General features: G+C 56.8%; 2 protein-coding genes across 3 annotated transcripts in view; one reads left to right on the forward strand and one right to left on the reverse strand.

Moving 5' to 3' along the window:
• The window catches only part of SMPD3 (sphingomyelin phosphodiesterase 3), an 82,019-nt gene that overhangs the window by 53,479 nt on the left and 4,050 nt on the right, over positions 1-24,490 (forward strand). Inside the window, exons 2-8 of one of the 2 annotated variants that reach the window (XM_045988143.1) lie at positions 864-926; positions 5,717-5,890; positions 14,512-16,042; positions 20,683-20,758; positions 20,889-21,044; positions 22,582-22,671; positions 22,946-23,009. In XM_045988143.1, the coding sequence (XP_045844099.1) occupies positions 14,717-16,042; positions 20,683-20,758; positions 20,889-21,044; positions 22,582-22,671; positions 22,946-23,009 (1,712 nt within the window). In that variant the 5' untranslated portion in view covers positions 864-926; positions 5,717-5,890; positions 14,512-14,716. The remainder of the gene's footprint in view (positions 1-863; positions 927-5,716; positions 5,891-14,511; positions 16,043-20,682; positions 20,759-20,888; positions 21,045-22,581; positions 22,672-22,945; positions 23,010-24,490) is intronic. The other variant, XM_045988141.1, reaches the window with a different exon arrangement.
• Positions 23,019-24,490, reverse strand: part of PRMT7 (protein arginine methyltransferase 7) — a 53,784-nt gene continuing 52,312 nt past the window's right edge. Inside the window, exon 19 of the mRNA XM_045988139.1 lies at positions 23,019-24,224. The gene's annotated coding sequence lies outside the window, so the exon portion shown is untranslated. The remainder of the gene's footprint in view (positions 24,225-24,490) is intronic.

The following is a 24,490-nucleotide window of genomic DNA, read 5'->3' on the forward strand; positions in this document are numbered from 1 at the left end:
AGAGGTCAATACCCGAGCCCCCGGGCGAGGTTAGAAGGGGAGGGCGGAGCCACAGAGAGAGACCCAGCCTACCAATCCCACAGGGGGCGTGCCTGGAGCTGCTGCTGAGGGGACTGAGCCAGCAAGGGGTGCAGAGAGCCGGTGACATCGTGTACAAGGCCTCCGCTCACAGAATGTCCTCCCTACCATCCCCTAAGTAGACCCCACTGAGGTCACGAAGTCTCTCTGCTGAGCTTCCCCTAGACAAACTCTCTTTACCCTTATCTGCTGTCAAAGCGCGCTATTTCTTTCTCTCCCTGCTACTTCCTCCTCCCCGCCCCACCCCTGGTCCGCGTGGCGGGGGTCGGTCTTTTACCGCCTGGGTTCAGCTCTCTCCCATCGCCACGTATCTCCGCGAGGCTAAGATTACACAAAGGTCCTGGGGGAAAGCTCCCATTGTTCTAGCTAAGTCTATCAGATCTAACTCAGGCCCGGAGGCTGGAGCTCTGAATTCGCCTCTCTCCGCCCCCCACCTCACACATCCTCAGCCTGGCCCGGGTCCAGCTGTTCAGGTAGAGCTCTCATCCCTCCCACCCTTCAGGCAGAGCCCTCTCCACCTGTCAGCCCTCCTACCTCCCCCGCGCCGGTGCAGGTTTGTGGCACAAACCCCCGTGCCCCTCCACCCCTTCCGGTTGCACTTCCTCCGTCCGGGTCCGCGGGGACAGCCGGGTCCACACCCTCTCCTTGGAGCTGTGAAGGGTGTGGCGCTGCCTCTGGCGCAGGTGGGGCCCCTTGGTCTTTGTACCTGGCTCACCTGTTCTGGGTTGCTGGGTGGCCGTAGGTTGAGTTCCCGACACCCCTGTGAACCGCTCATCTCCTTTCAGGTCCCGACTGCGGTGGCGCCCCCTCTTCAGCCGATCAAGAGGGTCCCAGCGGCCTCTCCTCAGGTAAGACAGGGGCTTCTGGAGGGGGAGTGACACTCCATGTCTCCCCCACATAGGCGGATTATTCATGTTTTATATGAAGAGGTTCTGTGTGAAATTAAGAAAAGGTTCTGCTGTTTGGTTAAAAAGTTTGGAAAGAGAGCTCTGGATAAGCCATCAGGGGGCTGGCACTCTGGGCCTACCGGGAACTCCCTCTGGAGGCGAGCAAGGCCAGGGGAGGGGGTGTGTCTCACTCGCCTGAATCTTTGGAGAAAATACAAACTGCTTCAATACACAGGGAAGACTTGGGGTAGCACTTCACAAAAGTGGAGGAATACAATACAATTTAAATGTCGGGAAATGGGGGCGCCTGGGTGGCTCAGTGGGTTAAAGCCTCTGCCTTCCGCTCAGGTCATGATCCCAGGGTCCTGGGATCTAGCCCTGAATCTGGCTGTCTGCTCCACAGGGAGCCTGCTTCTCTTCCTTTCTCTCTCTGTCTGCCTCTCTGCCTACTTGTGATCTCTGTCAAATAAATAAATAAATAATCTTTAAAAAACAAATAAATAAATAATTTATCGGGAAATGTAACCAGATAGCATTACCCACTAAACTATTAAAAAATTTTTTTCTTTTAATTGCTTAATCCCCAGAGCTGGTAAGGATGCTATGAAACAAGCACTGTCAAACAACTGGTGGTGGAGGGGAAGTTGCTGAGGCTTGTCGGTCATCAGGACTCATATTATCTGCCTGCCACCAGCGGGACACAGCTAGAGTCAGGTGATAAAACCTAAGTGCTTGCAGGGGGAGGAAGGCCTAGGAGTTAGAACACAAAACCTGCATTCCTGGGACTAGAGGTGGGGGAGGGGCGTGTTGAAAGGCTCAGAGGCTGCAGGTGTCAACCGCCAGAGCACAGTCCCTGGTCTACAGAGACAATCCATAAGGCCACCTATGACACTTCCTCACTTCCTCCCTTTGCTCTGAGAAATGGAATTTGTCACCATTGCTCAGCCTCCTCTCTCAGTTCTGCTTCTAGCTTAGTAAGACTGAAGATGTGGGGACTGGTCCCCCTTCTGGTGTGCAGATTGTAAATACGGGCAATAAATGCACAGAAACCACCAGCCAGCTGAAAGGTCCTCTCGTTATCTCTGGGGCCAGAGAGCAGAAAACTGGCTGGGGATTGGTGAAGAGACTGAGAGACAGTCACTGTGACTTCTGAACCCTGAGCCCCCTCCTGAAGCCTCATCCCAGCCCACAGATGAGGCCTATGAGGGAATGGCCCCAACAAAGGCAGGGAGGCCTAGAAGGGTGTGGTAGGGAACCACACAGGGGCCTTGGGACTTCACATGTAGGAGGTGATGCAGAGCGATCCTGGAGATCAGAATGCTGAGCCTAGTGTGCCCTTCCCTGCCAGGTGCTTGGGCATCTTCCTGGGGTCAGGAAGGGTCACTGAAGAGTTTAACAGGGGAGCAGTGTGGTCTACTGTATAGTTTAAAAAGATCCCTGTAGCTGCCATGTGGTCCAGAGCAAGGGACACCCCTGTGGGAGACAGGTGGTGGCTGGGCAGTGTCTAGCTGGGACAGGGCGGGGCCTGAGCTGGCCGTGACCCTGGGAGTGGATAGGAGGCATTAGGGAGGCAGAACAGAAGCTGGTGGGAAGAGGCAGGGTATGGAGGATGTCCAGAGCCTCAGGGACTATTCAGGAGACAGAACTGGGCAGGGGGGAGGAGGGAAGGGGGGGATGCAGTGGACAAAGAAGTCATCTATCAGGAGAGACACCTGGCAACAGGTGATACTGAGCAATCAATGAAGGGAGGGGAGAAGAGGCAGAAGAAGGTCTAGCTCCTCAGGGTGGGCAGGGGAAGAGGGGACAACCAAGGGCTCAGAGAAGCCACAGCCCCAGGGGCAGAAAGGGCATGAGAAGAATGGTGGCCCCAGGACCCAGGGCAGAGGGCCGCAGGATAGATGAGGATCACAGCACGCAGCTGAAGCCTCATGTTGGGCCTATTTTTAATAGCAAAATCAGGTTGAAACTGTATAGACCGTTTTCTTATCGGTGCTGACCTCTGTTCTGGCAATTTTCTCTCCAAAACTTTACCAAAGCCTGGTGGAACTCCCTATCTACCTTCTCTCTAGTGGTGAGGGGGGTACAGGAGGCCTCAAGCTGGGGGTGCTGCTCGGACCCTTAGCCAGCCAGAGGGTCACTCAGCCATCCCAGAGTGCAGGACATGGGCTGGGCCAGTGAGGCTCGGCTCCCCCTGCTCAGAGCGGAAGGATGACTGGAGGCTAGGCTCAACGTGTGGTGTAGGAGGGAAGCTACTCACTCAGACATTCTAAGCATTTAAGTTAAACAAGCCCCGCTTAAGACAAACTGTCAGTGAATGTGTTGGATCCTCCTTTCAGGTCCATTTTTCACAGCTGCTCCTCCCTGGCGTCTCCTTGCCGGCCACCTGGGACCGGGTGGGTCACTGTGGTCAGAGCGTGGCCTGCCAGGCAGGACTTCCAGAGTGCCTCTGCTTCCCACATGCCTGCTCTCGGCTCTCCCAAATTCTCCTCTATCTCCCTCCCCTGCTCACTGCTCGTTCCACCCACCACCTACCCCCCTTCCCGTCTCCATGCCCTCCAGGAGGACACCCCACACTAAAATACACACACCTAGAAAGCAGGCTCTGCCCCCAGAAATTCCTGGGGCCTTGCTGCAGAATACCCTGCAGTCACAGTGCCGCGTCTGACTCAGAAGATCTGGATGCCAGGTGCCCCCCGCTTCCCAGCCCTCCCTCCTTGCCAGCCTGGGCTCACACCCCTCGGCCAGCACAACCCGGCAGTGTCTGACCCCAGCCCTTAAGGACAGGCTGTTGTTGTGCTATCTCGATCTGCGCCACCCCAGTGTACTCTTGACACTCCCTCCTGCCTGGTCCCCTGTGGGCCTGGCTGGGTCCCTGGAGCCAACCAACGGGTCCCCGGAACCCGCGTGTGTGGATTTACTTTAATACTTCCGTCACTAGCAGTGGCCCCTTCTCTGAGCAGGAGTGATTTCCACCAAAAATGAAAAGATTCAGGCTCAGCTCCCTGGATGCCTCATGGTCCTGAGCGGGGAATCAGCTGTTCAGTACGTACACGGGGGGATGGAAAGCAGTGAGCCCCTGATCTGGTCTGGGTTTAGGGCAGAGGAACATCATTATTGCCATTAAAATCTTTCTTAAAGAGAGTTGGGTCTGGGGTGTCGATCTGGCTATATACTGAAGAAACTGAGGGCTGTTGATCAGTTAGTCTTGTTTTTGGTAAATGGATTAAAGAAATCAGAAGCCTGGGGTCTTTGGGTGACAGAGTCGGTTAAGCATCCTCCTCTTGGTCTCCATCTCACGGTGAGATGAGCCCTGCCTTGGGCTCTGTGCTCATCTTGGAGTTGGCTGGGGATTCTCTCTCCCTCTGCCCCTCCCACTCGTGCTCTCTCTCTCAAATAAATACGAAAGAAAGAAAGAAAAGAAAGAGAGGGAAGGAGGGAGGGAGGGAGGAGAAGCCTTCCTCTATTGGTCAGGCTGGGAGGGGTTATGCTGTGGCTTAGAATCAGTTTGTCTTTGCTCTTATGACATGTGGGGAGCAGGGTTAGCTGGGGCCCTGCTCCATGCATCCACACCCTGGGACCCAGGCTGATGGAGCAGCCACCATCATGAACACTACAGGTAGATGTGGCAAAGGGAGAGAACTCTGGAAGGTCTCACACCTGTGCTAAGTACTCTAGCCCAGCAGTGACACAGACCACTTGCACTCACAGCCAGTGGGTCAGACAGAGCTGGTCACATGATTCCACCCAAACAAGGGGGCCTGGAAGTGCAGTCCTGCCTCATGCCTGGGGAGCAGGTGCAGAGGAAGTGAGGCAAGAGTCCTACCCTAGGATTGGAGGCAGAGGTAGAGACAAAAAGGGACATGTCTACCTGTTCACAAAGATAAAGCATGCTTATCTTTTAAGTAGTTACTCCTGGATGGAGATGTGTCCCTGTCTGCACCAGCACGTCTATACCAGCAATCTGGGGACACACAGCCTCCATGACCCAGCGCCGGCAGTTCTTGTTTCCCTTTTCAGAAGGGCAGGATTCAACAGCCAAGAACAGGCGTAGAGACAGCTACCACTACCAGAGGGGCAGGGCTGAGTGGGAACCCAGAGCCACAGGAGACCGTTGGAAGGCAAGTTTGGTGGCAGCAGTGAGAGGGAACTTGGGGAACTACAGATCCCCGTGATCTCTTCCCCACTGGCCTTTGCTGTGAACAAATGACTAATTCACAGTCTTATGCAAATGAGGTTATACATCTCACTCCCAGGGAAAGCCCACTCCAGCGGCCCCCAGACCCCTCCCAGTTACATGCTCTGGAGCAGGCTCTGAAATCCCACAGGCAGGTCAGAGGCCTTCCAGAGCAAGCAGCCCCAGGTTTAGCCCGAGTGGGGTTTCCTCTCTCAGGGGGAGGGAGTTCTTGCTGGTTCTCTCAGCGCCCAGGGCTCCAGTGATACTGTGTGCAAGGAGGACCTGAGGACAGCCTCTGAGAAGGCCCCAGACAAGGGGCTGAGCACTCCTGGTGAATGAGACCCTGCCCACGTCCGGAAAGCCCAGGCCTCGGGCCCAGCTGCCGAGGGCTGCCGGGAGACTTGGGGAGATGCTGATGCCTGATCTTATTTACTCATTCACACTGATTTGCTTTTTAATCTCTGCATAAATTCTCCTCTAGGACTCAGTTTGTTAAATGTTCTTTGCACAGAAAACTTTAGGCTGAATGTGAAATGATTCCCTTTAGAAGGATTTTAGCAAGTCTGTTCTGTTTTAGGAAGGTTTGTTGTCTTCATCTGTGTTCTCTGGTGCCTTGAAATGCCTACACACCGCTCAGCCGGCCAATCCATTCCAGGAGGAAATGCTGTACTTGAAATGCAGCTGAACACTGGGCCTGCAGAAATCCTGCCATTTGTGTGGACTTGTATTTAAAGTTCTACTCCCACAGAAAGTATGTTGTCATTTCTTCTTAAGCAAAGGATGTTCCAAGCCTTGTTCAGCTCATGAACCATTAACATCAGCAGGGAAGCAGGGACTTTGCAGGGACAGCAGCCTCTGTACCAGAGCCCAAGAAAGTGAGATCCCTCCTGGTCTCCATGCCTGGGGAGGGCCTCTCCTTCAGAGGGAGAGAGGGCAGACCAGCTAGAAGCATGTCACACGCTGGCCCTCAGCCAGGCATGCAGCAGACGCTACAGAGTCACCTAAAGCAGGGGACGTGACCTGCTGGGGAGTGCCAGACCCCCTGCTCACGCACATGTGAGTGTGGGCACAGAACTCAGGATGTGGGCAGGCTCAGACCACTTGGGGAGGGAGGCCCGTGCCAGTCTAGGTGCTCAGTGGTGTACCCGTAACCTCCTGATCTGGACCTGGCTTAATTAAGGACGTCGAAGGCTCCTCTTTGGTAGTTACGACTGCCTCCAGTCCTGCCTTGGAGCTGCCCTGTCGGTGCCGGAAAGGAGGAGACTCGGGAATAGAGTGATCTCAGACCCGATTTGCATCATGGAGGAAGCTCCCCCAACCTCTCCCCACCCCCCCAAATCCTGGGCTCAGCCTCCATGTGGGCACAGGATGGGCAGGAGCCCTGCAGGCTTCAGCTTCCAGGCTGCGGGCAGGTTCTTGAGTGTAATTCAGAGGGTATGTGGGAATGAGAGATGATGCCGCTCGGGATGGCTCAGGTGGGGATGTGGGTGCCAGCCACCATCCAGCCTCCTCAGTGGCCCCCTTTCTGGTCACTGGTGGAATGGCAGACGGGAGAGGGGAGGGTGGCCAGATCTTCGAATTCAGCCCCATCCTGTGATGGAGCCCACGGTCTCGGCGACCGCCCCATATCGCCGTAGCACAAGGTCTTAGACCCAGGAGGACTGTCGTTTTAACTCTTCAGTTGATTCGCGCCCTCCTGGCACATACACCTCCAAGGTGGCTTGAGATTTGCTTTCCATTCAGGCAGGAATCCGCTGCAGCTGGGCTTTCTGAGTTCTGACCCGGAAGTGCCGGGGCTGGCGGGCTGGAGGGGTGCCACAGGGCTGCCTGCGGCCTGTGCCTATTCTCAGAAACCACGTGACACACTCATAGCTCCCCTGGAAAGTGTCTTTTTGAAAATTTTATGGCCCCTTTGCCTGCGTCTGGTTTCTGCAGAAGCCTGTGACTTGGGCTCGCATGAGCAGCCCCCAGCACGGTCCTGCCCGGAGACAGAGGCCCCAGCCTCAGCCCCCGTCCGGGAGAGCCGGGCACCCTCCCTGTCAAGCAACCAGCCACACGAGGAGGAAACTCTGTGGGCTCCAGCTGTATCCTGAGGGTCCTCTGCAGCAATGGAATGAACAGTCGTAATAGTAACGAAGGTATTACTAGAGACATGGCAGGCGCTGCGCTGAGTGTGGTGCATACGCTGAGACTGTGTGTGTGTGAGACAAGGTATGTATGCCTGACAGATGAGCAGACGACGCGCGGGGCATCAGTGAAGCCGCTTATCCAATATCTAGCACGAGGACCCAGACTGAGCACGTGTGACACCGAGCCTGTGCTTGTAACATCTGCACGGCCTTCCCCTGAGGGATGTTCAAATCACATGGGCACAGTTCCCACCACCACCGGTTCTCACAGGGCCTTCAAGGACTCAGGAGAAAGGCCTCCTGTGCCCCGTGGGCAGCCCAGGGGCGGAAGTTCACCCAGGAGACAAACTGTGAAGAATGATGTTTTAGAAAGATCGGGTCACTGATACATATTAGATAGGATCCCTTTGGTGGGAAGTGACAGAAATGCAACTTAGACTAGAGCAAAGGAAAGGGTAATTTGCTAACTCACGAATTACAAAGTCCGGGGGTTGTGTTGTCTTCAGGCACAGAGAAAGTGGAGCTCAAAGTGCCAGGAGGACTCGCTCCTTCCAGCCCTGAGGTCTGTTTTCCTCTGAATTAGATTCACTCTTGAGGAAGGCTCCAGAAGCTTCAGATTCTTAACGCTTCCAGCTCAGAGAAAATGCAGGCCTCTTTCCTGAGGGTTCCGGTAAGGGCACCAGTGAGAGCTAGCTTGGGTCCTAGGACCATTCACCTTGGGGTCAGGGAGCTGTGGTGTCAACTGACCTAGTGTGGCTTGCTGCCCTCCTCTTGGATTGGGGTGGGACAGACAAAAGTGCGTCTGCCACAGACAGAGGACAGCAGCAGGCTGGGACCTGGTCCTGGGCTGGTGCCAGAGACTCCCTTAGGTGCTCCCAGGTTGCTGATGTGCAGATAGACAGGCACCTGATTAGAGGGACAGCTGGGGGGCATGCAGGGCAGGGAGGATATGGGCAGGATAGGGAAGGTGGGGAGGGTCTCAGAGAGAAGGGGGCGGGCGCTTTGGATCTGGAAGGGTCAGTGGGCATTTACTTGGCACGCCTAGGTCACTGGGAGCTGCTGCTGCAGCACACGTGTTCACGCCAGCCCCCAGCCCCCATTTCTGTGGCTTTCAGGGATTAGCCTGGGTTTGTCTGACCTGCATCTCTTAGAAAGGCATCCTCTTCAGTCTTTCTTTCTGTCCTCCTGGTGATGAGCTGAGTCCAAGTTTCAGCAGCTCCCGTTGCTATGCCAACCCCTGGGGTGGCAGGCATCCAGGCAGAAATGGGCCGGCCCAATCTCGGCACCGCCAGGCGGATGCGAGCACATTCCGGTAATTGGATTGGAGTGATCCTTTCAGTCTTTCCTGCAGAAACCTGGGGCTTGGACCAGTGCCTGTTCAGAGCCTGTGGACGCAAAGAGGATGGGAGAAGGTCCCTCCCCTCCAGGATTCCCAGCCCCGCTGCTCGCTGCTCAGAAGAGAGGGCTCAGCAGGCATGAGAACCAGAGGGAAGACTAGGCAGGAGGGACAGGTCCCATCCTGCCCCCAACGTGGGGCAACTCCCAACCCTCCTCAACTTCCCCTAAGTTCTCCAAAGCTTGGAGATCCCTCCAGATGGTTCAGGCTTCTTAGAGAGACCAGCACTTGCCTTGGCCAGCAGAACTGGGCTGGCCTGCTCACTCTCACACTGCAGGAGAAATTCAGATGCGAAGTCAGCACTCACCCAGGACTCTTTCTTTGATCCTCTCTGTAGCAGGTCTCATGTACCAGCATGTCTGCCAGGTCCATTTCGCAGGGAGGTGGGACGTGGGATGGCTGTCCTGGGGCCATATCACTTGGTATACAGTAGCAGAGGGCCTGTCCCTTGCAGCTTACCCAAGGAGGTTGTCGGGGACCTCCCTATCATCTTCAACACCAAATAGGACAGCCCTGGCCAGGCCCTATTCCTGTGATGCCCTCCCCAACGGATAGCAGATCAGGTGGTCCCCCAGCCCTCAAGGAGGTATTTATTGGGAGGAGCACTGGCTTAGCTCTGAGCAGTCCAGATCTCCCCTTCTGGTGCTGTGGTGGCTGCAGGTCAGGTCCCCACAGATACCAGGAACCCACAGGAACAACTCTGGTGTGGAGTTCCTGTCAGTGCCCCACACCCGCCCAGGCTTCACCATCCTGTGATCTCTCTGGCCAGTCTGTGACCACCTCTTCCTCTCCCATCTGGATTTACGGTTGTCTGGCCCCCAGACCAGATTTCCCCTCCCAGCTGGATCCGCCTGCTCCCTCTGTCATGGCTCTGCAGCCCAGGCTCCTTGTCCCAGTTGGGCCCAGTCCAGTCCTAGCTGTAGGGGAAGGAACATGTTAGTGAAGGCTGGCAGCTCCAGCCTGAACGGCTTGGATGGGTCTCTGGGGATCTGAAGGTACGGCAGAGCAGTCAGGAGCCTAGAGGCTTGCGGAGTGGGCTCCAGGTGCCCCTAGCACAGTGCACAGAACCAGCTTGTCCCCTCTCCACACCACATGGAATCCACAGAAGCCAACCTCAGCTGAGGCGTGTTGAGGGAGGTCCTACGAGGAAGAGAAGGGAGATAGGGAAGGATAAAGCCTCACGATTAGCCCAGTTATTGCTGCCCCTCATGTCAGAACAAGATCCGAACCCAAACTGAGCAGTGAGCAGTGCCTTTGGGAGTGAGGAGCAAGCCTGAGGTTGACTCCCAGGAGCCCTCCCTTGGGGTACTGAGTAGCCCCCCATAATGATCCTAGGGCTCAGGAGTGACCATGAGGACTTGAGGGTATCTGGGACCCAAGCTCAGCTCTGGAGACCATGGCATTGGGGCGGGGAGGAGGCTCAGGCATTCTGAGCAACCAGGAAGCCCTATGCCAGGATTTGTAATGAGGAGAAACCCAGGAGTAATTACTACTTTAAAAAGAGGAAACTGAAAGCACAATCCAGCATATGGGCTTGAGTGGCTACCGCTCAGCACATGTGGCCTTTGCGGGACCTGTCACCCTCATCAGAGATGCTGGTGGTGGACTTTGCTTGGTAAAGATGGTGGCTCTGGGACAGGGAGCAAAGAGCTGGGGCATGGGGGGGGGGGCGGCGGGGGCAGGCATTCCTCGTCCAGAGGCCAAGCCTGGGCCAGGCTACCCACAATGTTCTATCCTGCTGAGGGGATGCAGGCGAGACAAAGGCCCAGGAGTGCAGACCCCCCCCCCCACCCCGGGACTCTAAGGCTTGGTGAGAAGTTCCCAGCCTCTGGTGTTTAGCTCCCACTCCCCTCTTTCCTGGGGAAAGTGTAGATCAGACTAATTAATGTGTTGTTGTTTGTTTATCCTCCTTTCATTTCACTGAGACAAAATAATTAACCACAGAGCTTTAGAAACTGCCTCCATTGGTAGCGATCCCTTTTGTGTCAACTGCGTCAGCAGCCCCCGGGCACAGATGCAGGGCTTGAGTGCTGAGCAGGGCGCGGCAGGCGGCACCCGGAGGCTCCTTCCGTCCAGGGCGCTGAGGGCTGGGGGGCAGGAGGCAGGCTGGAGTAGGGACCCAGGTAGCCATGAAGAGCTGGGAGGCTCAGATCTGCCCCATCGGGGATAGAATGCTTGTGGTGGCCCCCTGGGCTGCCAGCTACTTCAAACCCACTGATGCCTGAATGGAGACCAAATGCATTCCTGTGACCAGCCCAGGAGAGGCACAAAGAACAGGCCTGGTGGCTCACTGCTGCTGCAGGCAGGGCTGCGGGGGGAACTTGTCCAGAAGGGTTTCTGGGGCCACAAAAGAATTGAGGTCAACACAGGGCAGCTCAGGAGGGGACCAGGCCTCACTAAGAGCGTGGTCCCAGCTGGTGGCAGGTCTCCACCCTTCCCTGTCAGTGGCCAGCATTACGGATGAGCCAAAGCGGGGGAACAGAGGGTTTGAGAATTTCTCTCAGGAGCCCCTGGATGAAGCAAGGCTGCTAGGGGGCCCTCCGGGGTGGGGCTGGGGAAGGAAAGAGAGGCAGGAGCACAGAGGGCCCTTAGACAGAGACTGGAAGAATGGACTTTCTCCTCCAAGACCATGGGGCCTCCAGAGGGAGGATGTAATCAGATTGTTTAGGGAGCTTTTCTGACCTCCGTGCACATTGTGGCCTGAGCCTGAGACAGAAGACAGGGGTGAGCACTCAGGTGAAGATGGTGTGGGCTGGGCTGGGTGGGTCACCTCTGGCCACAGAGAAGAGGAGGAAAAAGCTAAGAAGACGTGGGAGTGGGCCCCCTCCATGCACTTGGGGGTGGCATCTGGGTGTCCCCAGAAGTCTGGCCTAGACCCCTACCCCTAGCACCTTGGTGCCCACTGCAGTGGCTGCTGGAGGCTTGGAAGACGCCATCCTACCCTCCCTACCTGCAGGGGCGGGGCCTGCCACCGCCTCTTCCAGGTCTGGTTGGTGCAGGTGGACCTGCGCCCTCTCCCCCGGCTCTCAGCCTGGCCAGTCTGAAGCTGCCCGCTCTGAACATGAACGTGGTGCATGCAAGCCGGGCTGACGGCAGCCAAACCCACGAGCTCCAAGGGAGCCAGCGGGCTGCTGCCCAGTTTCGAGTTACACTCGAATGACATGGCTGGGATTTTAAAGAAAGAATAAGTAAGTCTGTCAGGTGGCAGGCACGGGAGAGCTCTGGACAGCCACAGCCCCTCTAAGTACTGAGCCACGAGCTCTGGGCCCCGGAGTTGCTACAGCTCTTCTGCGGGGTTAGAATTCATGCACATAGAAGGTCAGCAAGCCTAGAACAAACCCTCCATTGTCAGGCACTGTCATCACAACGTTAGTCTCTGGGCCTCAGTTCACAGGACCTCTGAATCGGCAGACCCCACAGTAAAGACCGTCAAGGTTAGGGCACCCACCTCCCCTCATGGAGTTTGGCCTTTGGAGACCAGGACTCGGGCCCGGTTTGGAGAGAGTGGTGAAGGCTACTGTCTGGTCTGGCACTCCAGGGCAGGATGTCGGGGGTCTCCTCCCAACCTCTGAAACAGCTTCCCCAACCCTGCCCCAGGGGGACGGGGAGAGGGATGGAGGGCTGGCCCTCTGGCCTCACCACCATCCTTGAATGTGAGCCTCATTGCCCACACATGAGTGAGAGGCCTTGTGACTATAGCACCAGACAAACGTGGTCCCACTGCCCACAGGCGGACGGCACACTTTCCCCAGATTCCACCGAGGCACAGTGTGAGCTCTCTACAAAGGAATAGTTTCCTATGGCTCCTGGCCAGAGAGCTGTGGTCTGAGTAGACACACCTGCTTCCCCAAACTAAACTTACAGGGTTTCCTTCAAAGCAATTTCCCCTAAAGAAAGTAAAATTCTTGTGAAATGTATTCTCCAGAACCAGAAACAGACACCAGCTAAAGTTCATCTTTAGATGTTAAGCTCTGGTCTGGGACAAGCACATTGTCCCCACTAAATCAGCCCTGGAGATGTGGCCACGGGAGTGCACTGAAGTGACAGGTGCATCCCGGAGACACCCCCATGCCCCTCCTTGCTCCTCAGGCCTGGAGGCAGTGCAGATTGACCTCCAGTCACCCACCCACTTCCTGAGCTCCTGCTGGTGCAGCCCCAGGACCCGCCAGGCCCCTCAATGCAGTCCTTTCTTCCAGGAAGCTCCCAGTCTGCTGGGGAGGTGGCCCTGACCCACGAGCTTTATGACCTGGAACTGCAGAGACCAGGCCATGCACAATGCAGACAGGAGCCCCCAGGGAGCTAACTAAGCCAGCTGGAAAGGAGGGGCAAAGGTGGCAAAAGGTCCTCTCTGAGGAGGTGATTTCTGAGCTGAGTCTAGAAGAAAAGGGGTGAGCTAGGTGAGGGGCAGGGCAGGGACAGGAAACCACATTCCACCAAGTGGGATCGGGGCACAAGGGAGATGGGGCTGCAGACATGGCAGGCCTGGCTAGGAGATAAGATACCCAAAAAAGGGCCCACAGAGGGTTCTGTGCATTTGGGGTATCTGAGGGATGGTCAGACTAGACAGAATCCCCCCAGCACTGTGTGGAACATGGCCTGATAGAGACGCAGCCAAAACAGTGCTTGAAGCATCATGCACTCATGGACCAGCACAGGAGTTCCAGGAGAGGGACAGATGCGATGTGCTGACTGAGGGAGGCAAAACCCAAATGGCCCCCAGGTCCGAGCTGCAGGGCCCAGGGAGGCAGGAGGAAGACAAGCGGTGGGCCATGATGGATGGAACGTGGGCACAGACTCCCACCCTCCATGGCACCAGGGCAGAGGCTGGACTGGGTCAGGGAGACAGTGAATAGGAAGTGGACCCCCCAACAGACTGGGTAATGAAGACTTAGGATGTTGGTTATACCAGCTTCACCACACAATGATCTCCCATGGGTCCCTGGAGGCTGGGCCAACACTCCAGACTCTTGCCTTTCTTGATTCTACATTCAGCACAGTAATCTGCTGGCAGCCTCTGCTAGGCAGGGCCCTAAGGCCTGGTCTGAGGCTCATGCCCTGGCTGGGACAGGGACCACGGGTAGACTCATTCCTCCAGCCATGGGCCTCAGCTGGGCCCCAGGCTGCATCTCAGGCTTAGGGGAGAAGCTTGGGCCAGATCCTCACAGCTCCAGGATGCTTCTCTAAAAGTCAGAGGGACCATCATTCTGGATGTGGGTTAAGGCCTGGGCAGTGCCAGGATCCTGGCTGGTCAGAGATTTCCGGTGGGGGTCAGCAGGGGCGGGAGGGCAAAAGTGGGCTGATGCTGCAGGATGGGCACTGTGAGAGCCCGGTTGTGGGCGGAACCCTCCTCTCAGGGGTCCTCCTGCCAGTGACACTGCCCTACACCCCAGGACTCTCTGACCCCGTATCTCTGCTGTTTGCTCCCCCTCTGTTCTGACGTGAAGGACACTCAGTGACAAGCAGGTGTATTTGAGGCTCCTCTGAATCCGGGTCACCCCTTACCCATTCCAGGCACACCCCTGGCTCCTGGTGGGCTTCTGGCTGCTCCAGGCCAGCGTCAGGCCCAGACACCCTCCAGGATCCCCAGGCTGCCTCCCAAGTGCCCACAAAGCTAGGCCCTTCCAAAATCTGGGGTCCAATTCTGAGCAGTTAGGCCAGAAGATCAAGATGGATGTGGTCACGTCACGTCACCAAGCTGTTTACTCCAAGAAAACCAAACACACACAGGCAAACAGAATACTCCTGCTTCTGATGGAGGAAGCAGGAACAGGGTGAGGGAGCGAGTGACCCCAGCATCTGACCAGCTCCCCTAAGGATGAGTAAAGCCCCTTATTTTCTGTCTTACAGGCTCCCCGGCGGGCCTTGGTGGCCCGGTATGGCGCACTGAGGTGAATCATGCCTGGCTGGCCAGCACTCACCACTGACCACCCAGAGACGCATCTCACCAGGAGGTGACCCCTCCCCCACCTGCTCCCCCACCCCTCGCAAGAAAGTGCCCGCGCTGCCACGGACACCATGTAGTAGGGCCGGCCACGGCGCCCAGTGAGCTGCGATGGTTTTGTACACGGACCCTTTTCCCAATAGCTGTCTGTCCGCCCTGCATGCCGTGTCCTGGGCGCTCATCTTCCCATGCTACTGGCTGGCAGACCGGCTCTTGGCCTCCTTCATCCCCACCACCTACGAGAAGCGCCAGCGGGCGGACGACCCGTGCTACCTCCAGCTGCTCTGCACCGTGCTCTTCACGCCCGTCTACCTGGCCCTCCTGGTTGCCTCGCTGCCCTTCGCCTTTGTCGGGTTCCTCCTCTGGTCCCCGCTGCAGTCCGCCCGCCGACCCTACATCTACTCCCGGCTAGAGGACAAGGGCCTGGCTGGTGGTGCGGCCCTACTCAGTGAATGGAAGGGTACGGGTCCCGGCAAAAGCTTCTGCTTTGCCACTGCCAACCTCTGCCTCCTCCCTGACTCGCTGGCCAGGCTCAACAATGTTTTTAACACCCAAGCGCGGGCCAAAGAGATCGGGCAGAGAATCCGCAATGGGGCCAGTCGGCCCCAGATCAAAATCTACATTGATTCGCCCACCAATACCTCCATCAGTGCGGCCAGCTTCAGCAGCCTGGTGTCACCGCAGGGCAGCGATGGTGTGGCCAGGGCCGTCCCCGGGAGCATTAAGAGGACGGCCTCTGTGGAATACAAGGGTGACGGCAGCGGGCGTCACCCCAGTGACGAGGCTGCCAATGGCCTGGCCTCCGGGGAGCCGGCGGAGGGTAGCCTGGAGGACGCCTGCATCGTGCGCATCGGAGGCGAGGAGGGGGGCCGGCCCCCTGAAGCCGACGACAGCACCGCTGGGGGCCAAGCCAGGAATGGGGCCGGTGGGGCCCCCCAGGGCCAGACACCCAACCACAGTCAGCGGGACGGGGACTCAGGGAGCCTGGGCAGCCCATCGGCCTCCAGGGAGTCCCTGGTGAAGGTGCGGTCCGTGGCGGACGGCGGCGGCAGTGGGGAGCCGGGCGCCACCAACAGCAAGCTCCCCTACAAGGCCTCCGGGGTGAAGAAGGCGGCTGCGCGCAAGAGGCGGCACCCGGACGAGGCCTTTGACCACGAGGTGTCCGCTTTCTTCCCCGCCAACCTGGACTTCCTGTGTCTGCAGGAGGTGTTTGACAAGCGGGCAGCCGCCAAGTTGAAAGACCAGCTGCATGGCTACTTCGAGTACATTCTGTACGACGTCGGGGTCTATGGCTGCCAAGGCTGCTGCGGCTTCAAGTGTCTGAACAGCGGCCTCTTCTTTGCCAGCCGCTACCCTATCATGGACGTGGCCTATCACTGTTACCCCAATGGGCGGCGCTCCGATGGCCTGGCCTCGAAAGGAGCGCTGTTTCTCAAGGTAGGAGGCTGTGGCCGTGCCCCGGGGCACACATCAGCCTGTGGGAGAGCCTTGGTGGGGGGGAAACGGTGGGCTGCAGTCGGGGGGTCCTTCCACTCTAGGAGGGCTGGGGCAGGCTAGGCCTCTCCTGGAGCGGAGCCAGTGGGCGCCCAGCTTGGTGACAAGGGCTGAGGGTTCAGGCTCAGACAGGCCTGGCCAGGTGCTCTTGGGCAAGTTCCTCGGGTCTCTGAGCCATTATCTCCTCATTTGTAAGAAACCTAGTGCCCAGTCATAGGGCAGGGAGTGAGCTTGAGGCCTGGGAGGTCCTTGTGGTGCCAGCAGTGAAGATGGCAGTGATCAAGGGAGGAGGTGGCAGGGGACCCTGTCCACAAAGGGGCAAACGCCTGCTCATTTGGACCCGCAGCCTCACTGGCTGGGTGCCCCCTCCCTCCCGGCTCTCACGCAGCTGCCATGCCAGGCCCTCTGCCCACCAGCCCAAGGCTTCGCTTCCATAGTCACTAATTAAAGTGAATCATAATTATTTCTGCTAATTTGGATGCAATTGCAGGAGGTTTTAGACCATGGTAATTTGGTCATTACCCGTTATCTTCTACTGAGCCTGACACGCTCCGAGTGTTGACTTTTTGTTCCCTAGCAAAAGCCATTCTCGGCATTTCCAGAGTTTTGGGAAGCAACATTTGGCCAGATGCTACAGGGCCCAGACCCCACACCGGAGTGCTCAGTGGTTCTTAAGCGGCTCTGTAGGCCCACAGTTCGGGGTCCTTGACTCTTCTCTCACAGCCTGAGATGCTGAAATCGAATGAACTCCTCTTACCTCCCCATTTTGGCATATGGTTCATCAATGTTCTGTTCCTCGGATATATTTTTGTCTCAGCAGCTGGAGTGACTTTCTGGGGGAAGGAGGGGACGTGTTGTCAAGCTCAAGAGAAGAGCGTACCCTCTCCCTCCCACCTGCTCTGCCACAGATGGTTCAGAAGCTGGGGACCCCCTTGGCCCTGCCCCCAGCCCACACCCTCCTCTCCCTCCTTGGTCTGGCTCCCCCGACCACCATGCCTACCAGGGTCATGACAGTCTTCTTGGGACGGCCTCTCTGCTGCAGACACTCTTCTCACCTCTCTGGCCATTCCTTCCAGGCTCCTGGTCCCCTGCCCAGCCTCGAACTGCTGATGCTCCCTCTGCTCCTTCGCTTAAAACTGATCTGCAGCTATGTTTGATTCGGTCCACAGCATTAACAAGTTTCCTGTGTTGGCCAACATTTAAAAATCAAGATATTCCACCTAAAATCTAGTTTGTAACTTCTGTCCCACCTCGCAGATCTGACAGCACCTGGCAGGCCTCCTCCCACCTGTCCGGCTCTCAGCCCGAGCTGAGGGTTGGCAGCCCCCACAGCAGGGCGACCCGACCTCACTTGGGTAGGCCTCTTCATTTCCAAGTGGTCACCATGCCAGCACCCCCCGCACCTGCCTGGGGAAGTCACTCCATAGACTCCACTTCCACACCTGCTTGAGGGCTCTTGCGTTTGTCCCCGCCCACACCTCTCCCCTGAGCCCCCAACTCCGTGTCCGGCTGCCTCCTGGACACCGTCCTCTTTCGCTTATTATCTGCCCATCTCCACCAGCCAGGTTCCACCATGCCCGCTTTGACTCCTTCCTGTGTGTGCCCTGAGTCCCTCTCCTCCATCCAGGTTCCTAATTTCACTTTTCAAATACGTCTAGGTCCACCCCTCACCCCCAGCTGCACTGTCATGGCCCAGGCCACCATTCCTCTGCATCTGCCTTTGTTTGGGGCTGTCCTTCCCCTCCCAACTCCATTCCCCTCCAGTGCTATCCTGGGTCTGACTCCTGCTGCCCACTTCCTGCTGCCTCAGGGAGAAGCCCAGCCTTCAGTTCTGGGGGGCTGTGCTCCGGCATCCCCACTCCCCCAGGGGCCTCCATGCTCGGCTCCCTGTGGCCCGGTCCCACCCTGGCTTGGCCACACCGCCTCTGTGGAGCTTTTACAGCACGGCCAGCGAGAGACCCTCAGCCCTGCTCCCCAGCCCTCCTGCTGCCTGTTTCTCCGTCAGACAGAAAGGAGAATGCACCATTTGAGCCCTGTACACAGCAGACCCAGCCCATCTGCTGGGGAAGGCATGCCTGTTTCTCCTGCCTGGAAGAGTGAAATAAATGAGGATTCAGGAGATAGGCCCGGGGCTGGGGGCTGGAAGGCTGCAGGTGGAGACCAGTGCTCCCTTCATCTGCATCCCTTCTCCCCCCACCACCCACTCTGTGGCAGGTCTGTGCCTGAGGACAATGTGCTTTCCTAATACCGTTGCACCCTGAGAAGGGACTGGAACCCCTGGCTGCTCCTCACATGTGGGAAAGCCTGATTCTGGGCCCCTTCTCTGTTGACAGTCTTTGCCCACCACGACGAAAAGGCACAGCCTCTCAGTGTGATTGTTTTTCCAAGAGAAACACAAACCTCTGCAACTCCCAAGGACTCTAGCCAGAGCAGAATCAATCAGTTCGAACACGTGGGGAAGTAGGTCCTGGCAGCTCACAGGGCTGACGGGGATGATGGAGAGCAGGGAAGTCGCCAGAGGGGCAGAGACATGGGCTGGATGCAGCTGAGGGACAGGCCGCTGGGTAGCTTGGTCCTTGTGACTGTGTCTTCCCTCCCTCCTGAAGGCGGTGGGGGGTGGGGAGGGGTGTTGAGTGGTGCACCTCACCTGTCCTTGCGCAGGTCTCAGCACAGGCAGGTGACACCAAGTGCTGAGTGAGTGAGGGGCTGACGCACTAAGACCCTTGAATGGGTGAAAAGCCTGCCAAGTCACCAGGAGTTGAAAAAGCAGCAGAGAGTAGGGTGAGGAGCTGGGCTTGGGGCAGCAAACATCTGATGTGAACCGGCCTCAGACAAAAGAGCCTCGTAACCCTGAGCCGATTCTAGTATAATTGTAGCATAACCCTCCGATCTGTTGTAAGGCTCTAGCAAGGCAGGGTCCATGAAGCTCCAATAGGGCTCACAGCATATTATTTCGGGGGAACAGATGCATTGTCCCAGGAGTACAAGGGGCAAGAGCGCCATCGTGTGGCCATTGGGGGCACAGTTTTGTTTTTTTTTTTAAAGACCGTGTTGTGTTTTTGCAACAGTGCATGATGAATGGTATATGGTTTTCCAAGACATTGGGGGACGGGGGGTGGTGGTGGTACTGAAAGGCCGAGGTTTGGGTCTAGATTGTGTGCCAGAAGTGAATGGTAAACATGGGACTTTATAAACAGCCCCCAATTCAGTACTGCCCATTTTCAAGTAACCAGATGCTCATCCTGCTGGGCATTGGGGAAGGAGAGATGTGCATCCATCCAGGCTGGGAAAGGAGTTGAAGGGCTAGAAAAGGCTAAGAATGCCTAGAAAACCCATATGCAGGAGAATAATGCCTACCTGACTTTGGCAGCAAAAACAAAGATGGAAGCCTCCCCGGGTTCTCTGACTGGAGGGCCCGTGATGTGGCAGGGGTGGCGAGTCCAGACCACTTTTCGCTGGGGGATGAGCAGAGTCATGTTCAGCAGATAGATATCCCTTCGCTACGAACTGGCCTCTACAGTCACCTTCCCTGGACAGTTCCCAGGGTCCAGGATCTCATTATCATAGAAAACCCATTCTGGAATGGACTAAAGAAGTTTGGGGAAGACTGCTGAGGTTCAGATGGGAGGAAAGCCCAGAGAGAGAGAGAGAGAGAGAGACCTCTGGGAAATGACAGCCACAGATGATCTAAGGAACACTCCTGTTGGGGAGCGGGGGGAATCTCCCATCGCAGCCTCCAGCAGCTGTGCTGGGATCAGAGGCCTGGAGAGCAGCTGGCTGGGCAGCATCACTTAACTCCACAACCACAGCCCCATTGGTTCAGGCTTGCAGTGGGGTCACCACTGGGGGCGCGTTTCGGGTGGTCGGTGATGTCGTTACACCAGCCTGTGGAGACACCCCACCAGGATCATCTGCACTTGGGCACAGAGTCTCAGAGGACACCCCCCCCACACACACACTGCCCACCCATGAGGTCACTGCATGACAGGTGCCAAGGAGATGAAGGCCATAGCTGTCATCTCAGATTAGGAAACCAACAGGAACCACTGCCCAGAAGCAGATGAAGCGGCTTCTCGTGGAGTCACAGGGGCAGAGGCTGGGGAGAGAGCGGAGGGCAGGGCCCTCTCAGTGTCAGGAAGGGTGTCAGACTCTGTGGCTGGGCTGCTCCCAAAGGGGAGTCTGGCTTGGACTTTGGAGGAATGGGCTCCAGGGTGGGATGAGGTCTAGGCTGTGACTACGGGAAGGGAGAACAGCCATCAGACAGGAGTGGGCAAGGAACTGAGGGGCTGGCATGTGAGAGTCATCCACATGGACACTCTGGTCACCAGGAGACGGCCGGGTTATAAGGAGGAAATCAGCGGGGATTTCTGCATTGTTCCTCCTACAACGCTTGCATGATTTACTAGTGGCACTTACCATGCCAGAAGCTGATAAGTCTGCCTCCCACACTAGACCAGGAGCTCCTGGAAGCATGACCTTGCTGTTCCTACCTGGGTCCAAGTGTAGCCAGGAGCTGACAGAAATGGGCTTGTATTCAGGATAATGTCGACTTCATCATCAACACCTCCCTCCCTCCCCAACAGGTGCAGGTGGGAAGCACACCTCAGGACCAAAGAATTGTCGGGTACATTTCCTGCACACACCTGCACGCCCTGCCAGGTAGGATCTGGCGGCCCGGGCTTTCCAAGTGGTGGGCCATCAGCCCCCCCACAGGCTGGGGTCATCACCGGGGCCTGGTTGGGGTCTCACTGCAGCTCCGTCATCTAACCTCTCCGGTCCTGCCCCACAGAGGACAGTGCCATCCGGTGTGAGCAGCTGGACCTGCTTCAGGACTGGCTGGCTGATTTCCGAAAATCTACCTCCTCGTCCAGCACAGCCAACCCCGAGGAGCTGGTAGCGTTTGAGGTCGTCTGTGGAGATTTTAATTTTGACAACTGCTCCTCAGGTGAGGTGGTGGTCCTCCCCAGTCGGGTCAGCTCCTGGGGACGGCACGGGCTCCAGGCACAGCGGGAAAGGCTTGGGTTTTGCAGCTTGAAGAACTTCCTGCTCCTCGGGAGCATGTGGGTGAGATATTAGCAAGACTGTGATTTCTCTGCCCCCTAGAAATCCTAAAATGAGAAGAGCCCACGCTCTGCCTAGAAAGCGCAGAGGCCTCCTTACAGGAGACAAAGAGATGCCCTAAAAATGAACTCTGACAAAGAAGCCTGGGGCCTCTGAAACTCGGACTATGGGCGAGTCAGCTAACACTACCCACCAGGTCCTCAGTCATCTCTTGCTTTGCACCAGGCACGATTCTAACCTCTAATGGCTGTTTCATTTAAATCTCAGAACAACCCTGACGGTGAGCACGGTGTTGATCGACAAGGGTGGGAGAGGAAGGAGAGACCCAGACAGGCCCAGTAGCTAGTCCAAGGTCACAGAGCCAGGAAGTGGTTGAACTGGGATTTGAACCCTGATCATTATGCCTTTAACCATTAGGTTAAAAAACTAAAAACTAATCATGGGCAATTTTTTAAATAATTGACTTAAATAACTAATCTGGTGATCACGTGGATCTCAGGGACCTCCTGGGAGTTTGTGCAGCTCTGAGCTTCTCCCTGCCAGAGGAGCTGATGGGAGCAACACCAACTCCCACCCCCACCCCCACCCCCACCCACCCACTGGCTCCTGGGCTCCTTCCACACCAGCCCCAGCCCAGGAGAAACTAAAGAGTTTCACCCCATGAGTGATATGGGGTCTGTGAGCTCAGGCTTAGCCCTCAGGGAAGGCAGGAGACCTGAAGGTCCCACCTGGAGTACCGTGCGGTGCCCTTACCGGGTAGCCGCTGTTTCTGTTGGTTCATGACCCAGAAGTCGTCCTCTGACAATGGTGAGTAGGGAGAACAGTGTCTGCCACGGAAGGTACAGCCCCCGATCCTAGCCCACGGTTCCCTCAAAGCCGTTGCTCCTGGGATCTTCCTGTGTCAGGGAGGGAACGCAGCATACAACGGAAGAGGCTGCCGGAGGGTTCCACCTGCTCAGGCCCCCCTGGTACCTGTCTTTCCTCCCAGGCGCTTTCTGGCTCCATGAGTTGGCCGGACAAACTGGAATCCAGGGCAGGTCACCTGTCTCTCTCTCAGCCTCGTATGGTCACTCCTCACTCAACCTGGGCACCCAGATCCATGAGGGCAGGACCGCCGGCCAGGGCAGCATGAGCTGGCCCCCTACAGGGTTTGCCGCCACATCTGGGCACCACGCAGAGGGAGCCCAGGAGGAACAGCGACCACTGTTGTCAGTGATAGCTCAACCCAGGGCTGGGGGTGGGGGGTGGAGGGGCATTCTCAAGGACACAGAAAACCAGTGACAAACGGACCACAGACCCCACCCAGTGGCAGTCAGCCTAGGGACTTGGTGCTATCTGGTCAGGGTGACTAGAAGCAGAGGCAGGCAGCCCTCGAGGACAGACACCCTGTGCCCCACAGCACTGCCTCCCTCCCTGCACAGATGACAAGCTGGAGCAGCAGCACTCCCTGTTTACATACTACAAGGACCCCTGCCGCCTGGGGCCGGGAGAGGAGAAGTCCTGGGCCATCGGTGAGCTGGGGCTGGGCCAGAAGGTTGAGGGTGGGGGCACCAAGGGAGGACAGGGGGAGGGTACTGCCAAGGCCTGACTCTACACCAAGACTGGGCTCTCCACAGGCTTCCCAGGAAGACTTGCCCTGCCCCCAAGACCCCACTGTAAGGGGCAGGGCCAGTCAACTGCCCAGGCCCAAAGCCCTCACTCAGGCCTCCTGCCCCAGGGAGGCAGCCCTCCTAGAGGCTGGCTGGGCCCTGCCCGCAGTGACCACTCTTGCCTCCTTGTTCCCAGGTACCATGCTGGACACAGACAACCTCTACGACGAGGAAGTGTGCACCCCTGACAATCTGCAGAAGTAAGAAGCAGTTGGCAGCCTTACTGCCACGGTCATGCAGGGAAGGGTGGTTCCCGGGGCCGGGAAAAGCACTGAGCCCCGACTCTGGTGTGGGGAGCCACGCTGTGCTGGGCAGAGGGGAGCACACAGTTCCGTGGGAAGGAAGCCTGTGAGGGCCTCAGGGACTGAAGGTGGGGTGGGTGGAGACTCACGCTCCGGGGGCCTTGTGTGCCCACAAAGAAGCCTCCTACCAGCATGAGGGTCTCGAGGTGGCATTTCCTACATCAGCACCCGAGCCCAGGCTCACTTTGGAAGAGCTCAGCCTGCCATCCTGTGAGGCCCTTCCGGGAAGGGATCTCCCGGGGCAAGGGCAAAGGTTGCCAAGACCCTTGTGGAAGGCACAGGGAGATGGCCTATGTTGCAGGATCCTGGCAGCTGGTAGCCACCAATTAGGCAAATTAAAATATGAGGGGAGCTAACACAAACCAGTGTTCAAGTAGAAGACAGTTCCATCCCAGCTGAACTTCATACTTGAACCTGATTGAGGCTTCCATAAAGGGACATTTGAGAGGCCAGCAGCAGAACCAATTTATAACTCACAGCCTCAGACTGCACAGAGTCAGGGCGGTGGCTCCTCACAGCTAATTTGAGCCAATTAATTAGATTATAGACTAAATTTGAAACATCATCCTATGCTGAGAAAATTATTATTTTTTTTTAAAGATTTTATTTATTTATTTGACAGAGAGAGATCACAAGTAGGCAGAGAGGCAGGCAGAGAGAGTGAGAGGGAAGCAGGCTCCCTGCCGAGCAGAGAGCCCGATGCGGGACTCGATCCCAGGACCCTGAGATCAGGACCTGAGCCGAAGGCAGTGGCCTAAACCACTGAGCCACCCAGGCGCCCCGAAAATTATCTTTTTATGAGTTGATGATTAAAAAATGACTATCAGTAACTCTTAGATCACTGATGCTAGCATTAATTATCAAAGGCAAAGGACAGTAATAGATTATATTTCTGAGATGTAGTGATGTTCTGCATGTCATTAGTGTATTTATCTCAGGGCTGATAAAAACCTTGTAGAAACCCATGTTTGCTGGCTGTGCACGTCCAGGCGCCCTTCCACGTGTCCAGACATCAGCCTGCCCAGCGGGCCTGTGCGGTGTCCATCAGCGCCTGCCCTCTGCCGGTCTCCCGTGAAGGCTCTCCACGGCGGGGGCTCAGGCTCCAGAGAAAACCTGGCCGGAAGGGAATAGTAGACAGAAGTCAGAAGGACTGGATTCAGGGTGTTTACACCCCACCCGAGTGCTTTGCACACCCTGTAGAACCTTGACCCACACTTACGCACCAGCATCAGTTTCTTTCCTCCAAGAAGTGGGATGGCAGACACACCCCATGTGTTTTTTTTTCCCCAAGTTTTATTTATCTAAGTCATCTCTACACCCAATGTGGGGCCCAAACTCACAATCTCAACATCAAGAGTCACATGCTCTTCTATAGACGC

The sequence above is a fragment of the Meles meles genome, chromosome 19 (assembly GCF_922984935.1).
Source record: "Meles meles chromosome 19, mMelMel3.1 paternal haplotype, whole genome shotgun sequence".
Taxonomy (NCBI): domain Eukaryota; kingdom Metazoa; phylum Chordata; class Mammalia; order Carnivora; family Mustelidae; genus Meles; species Meles meles.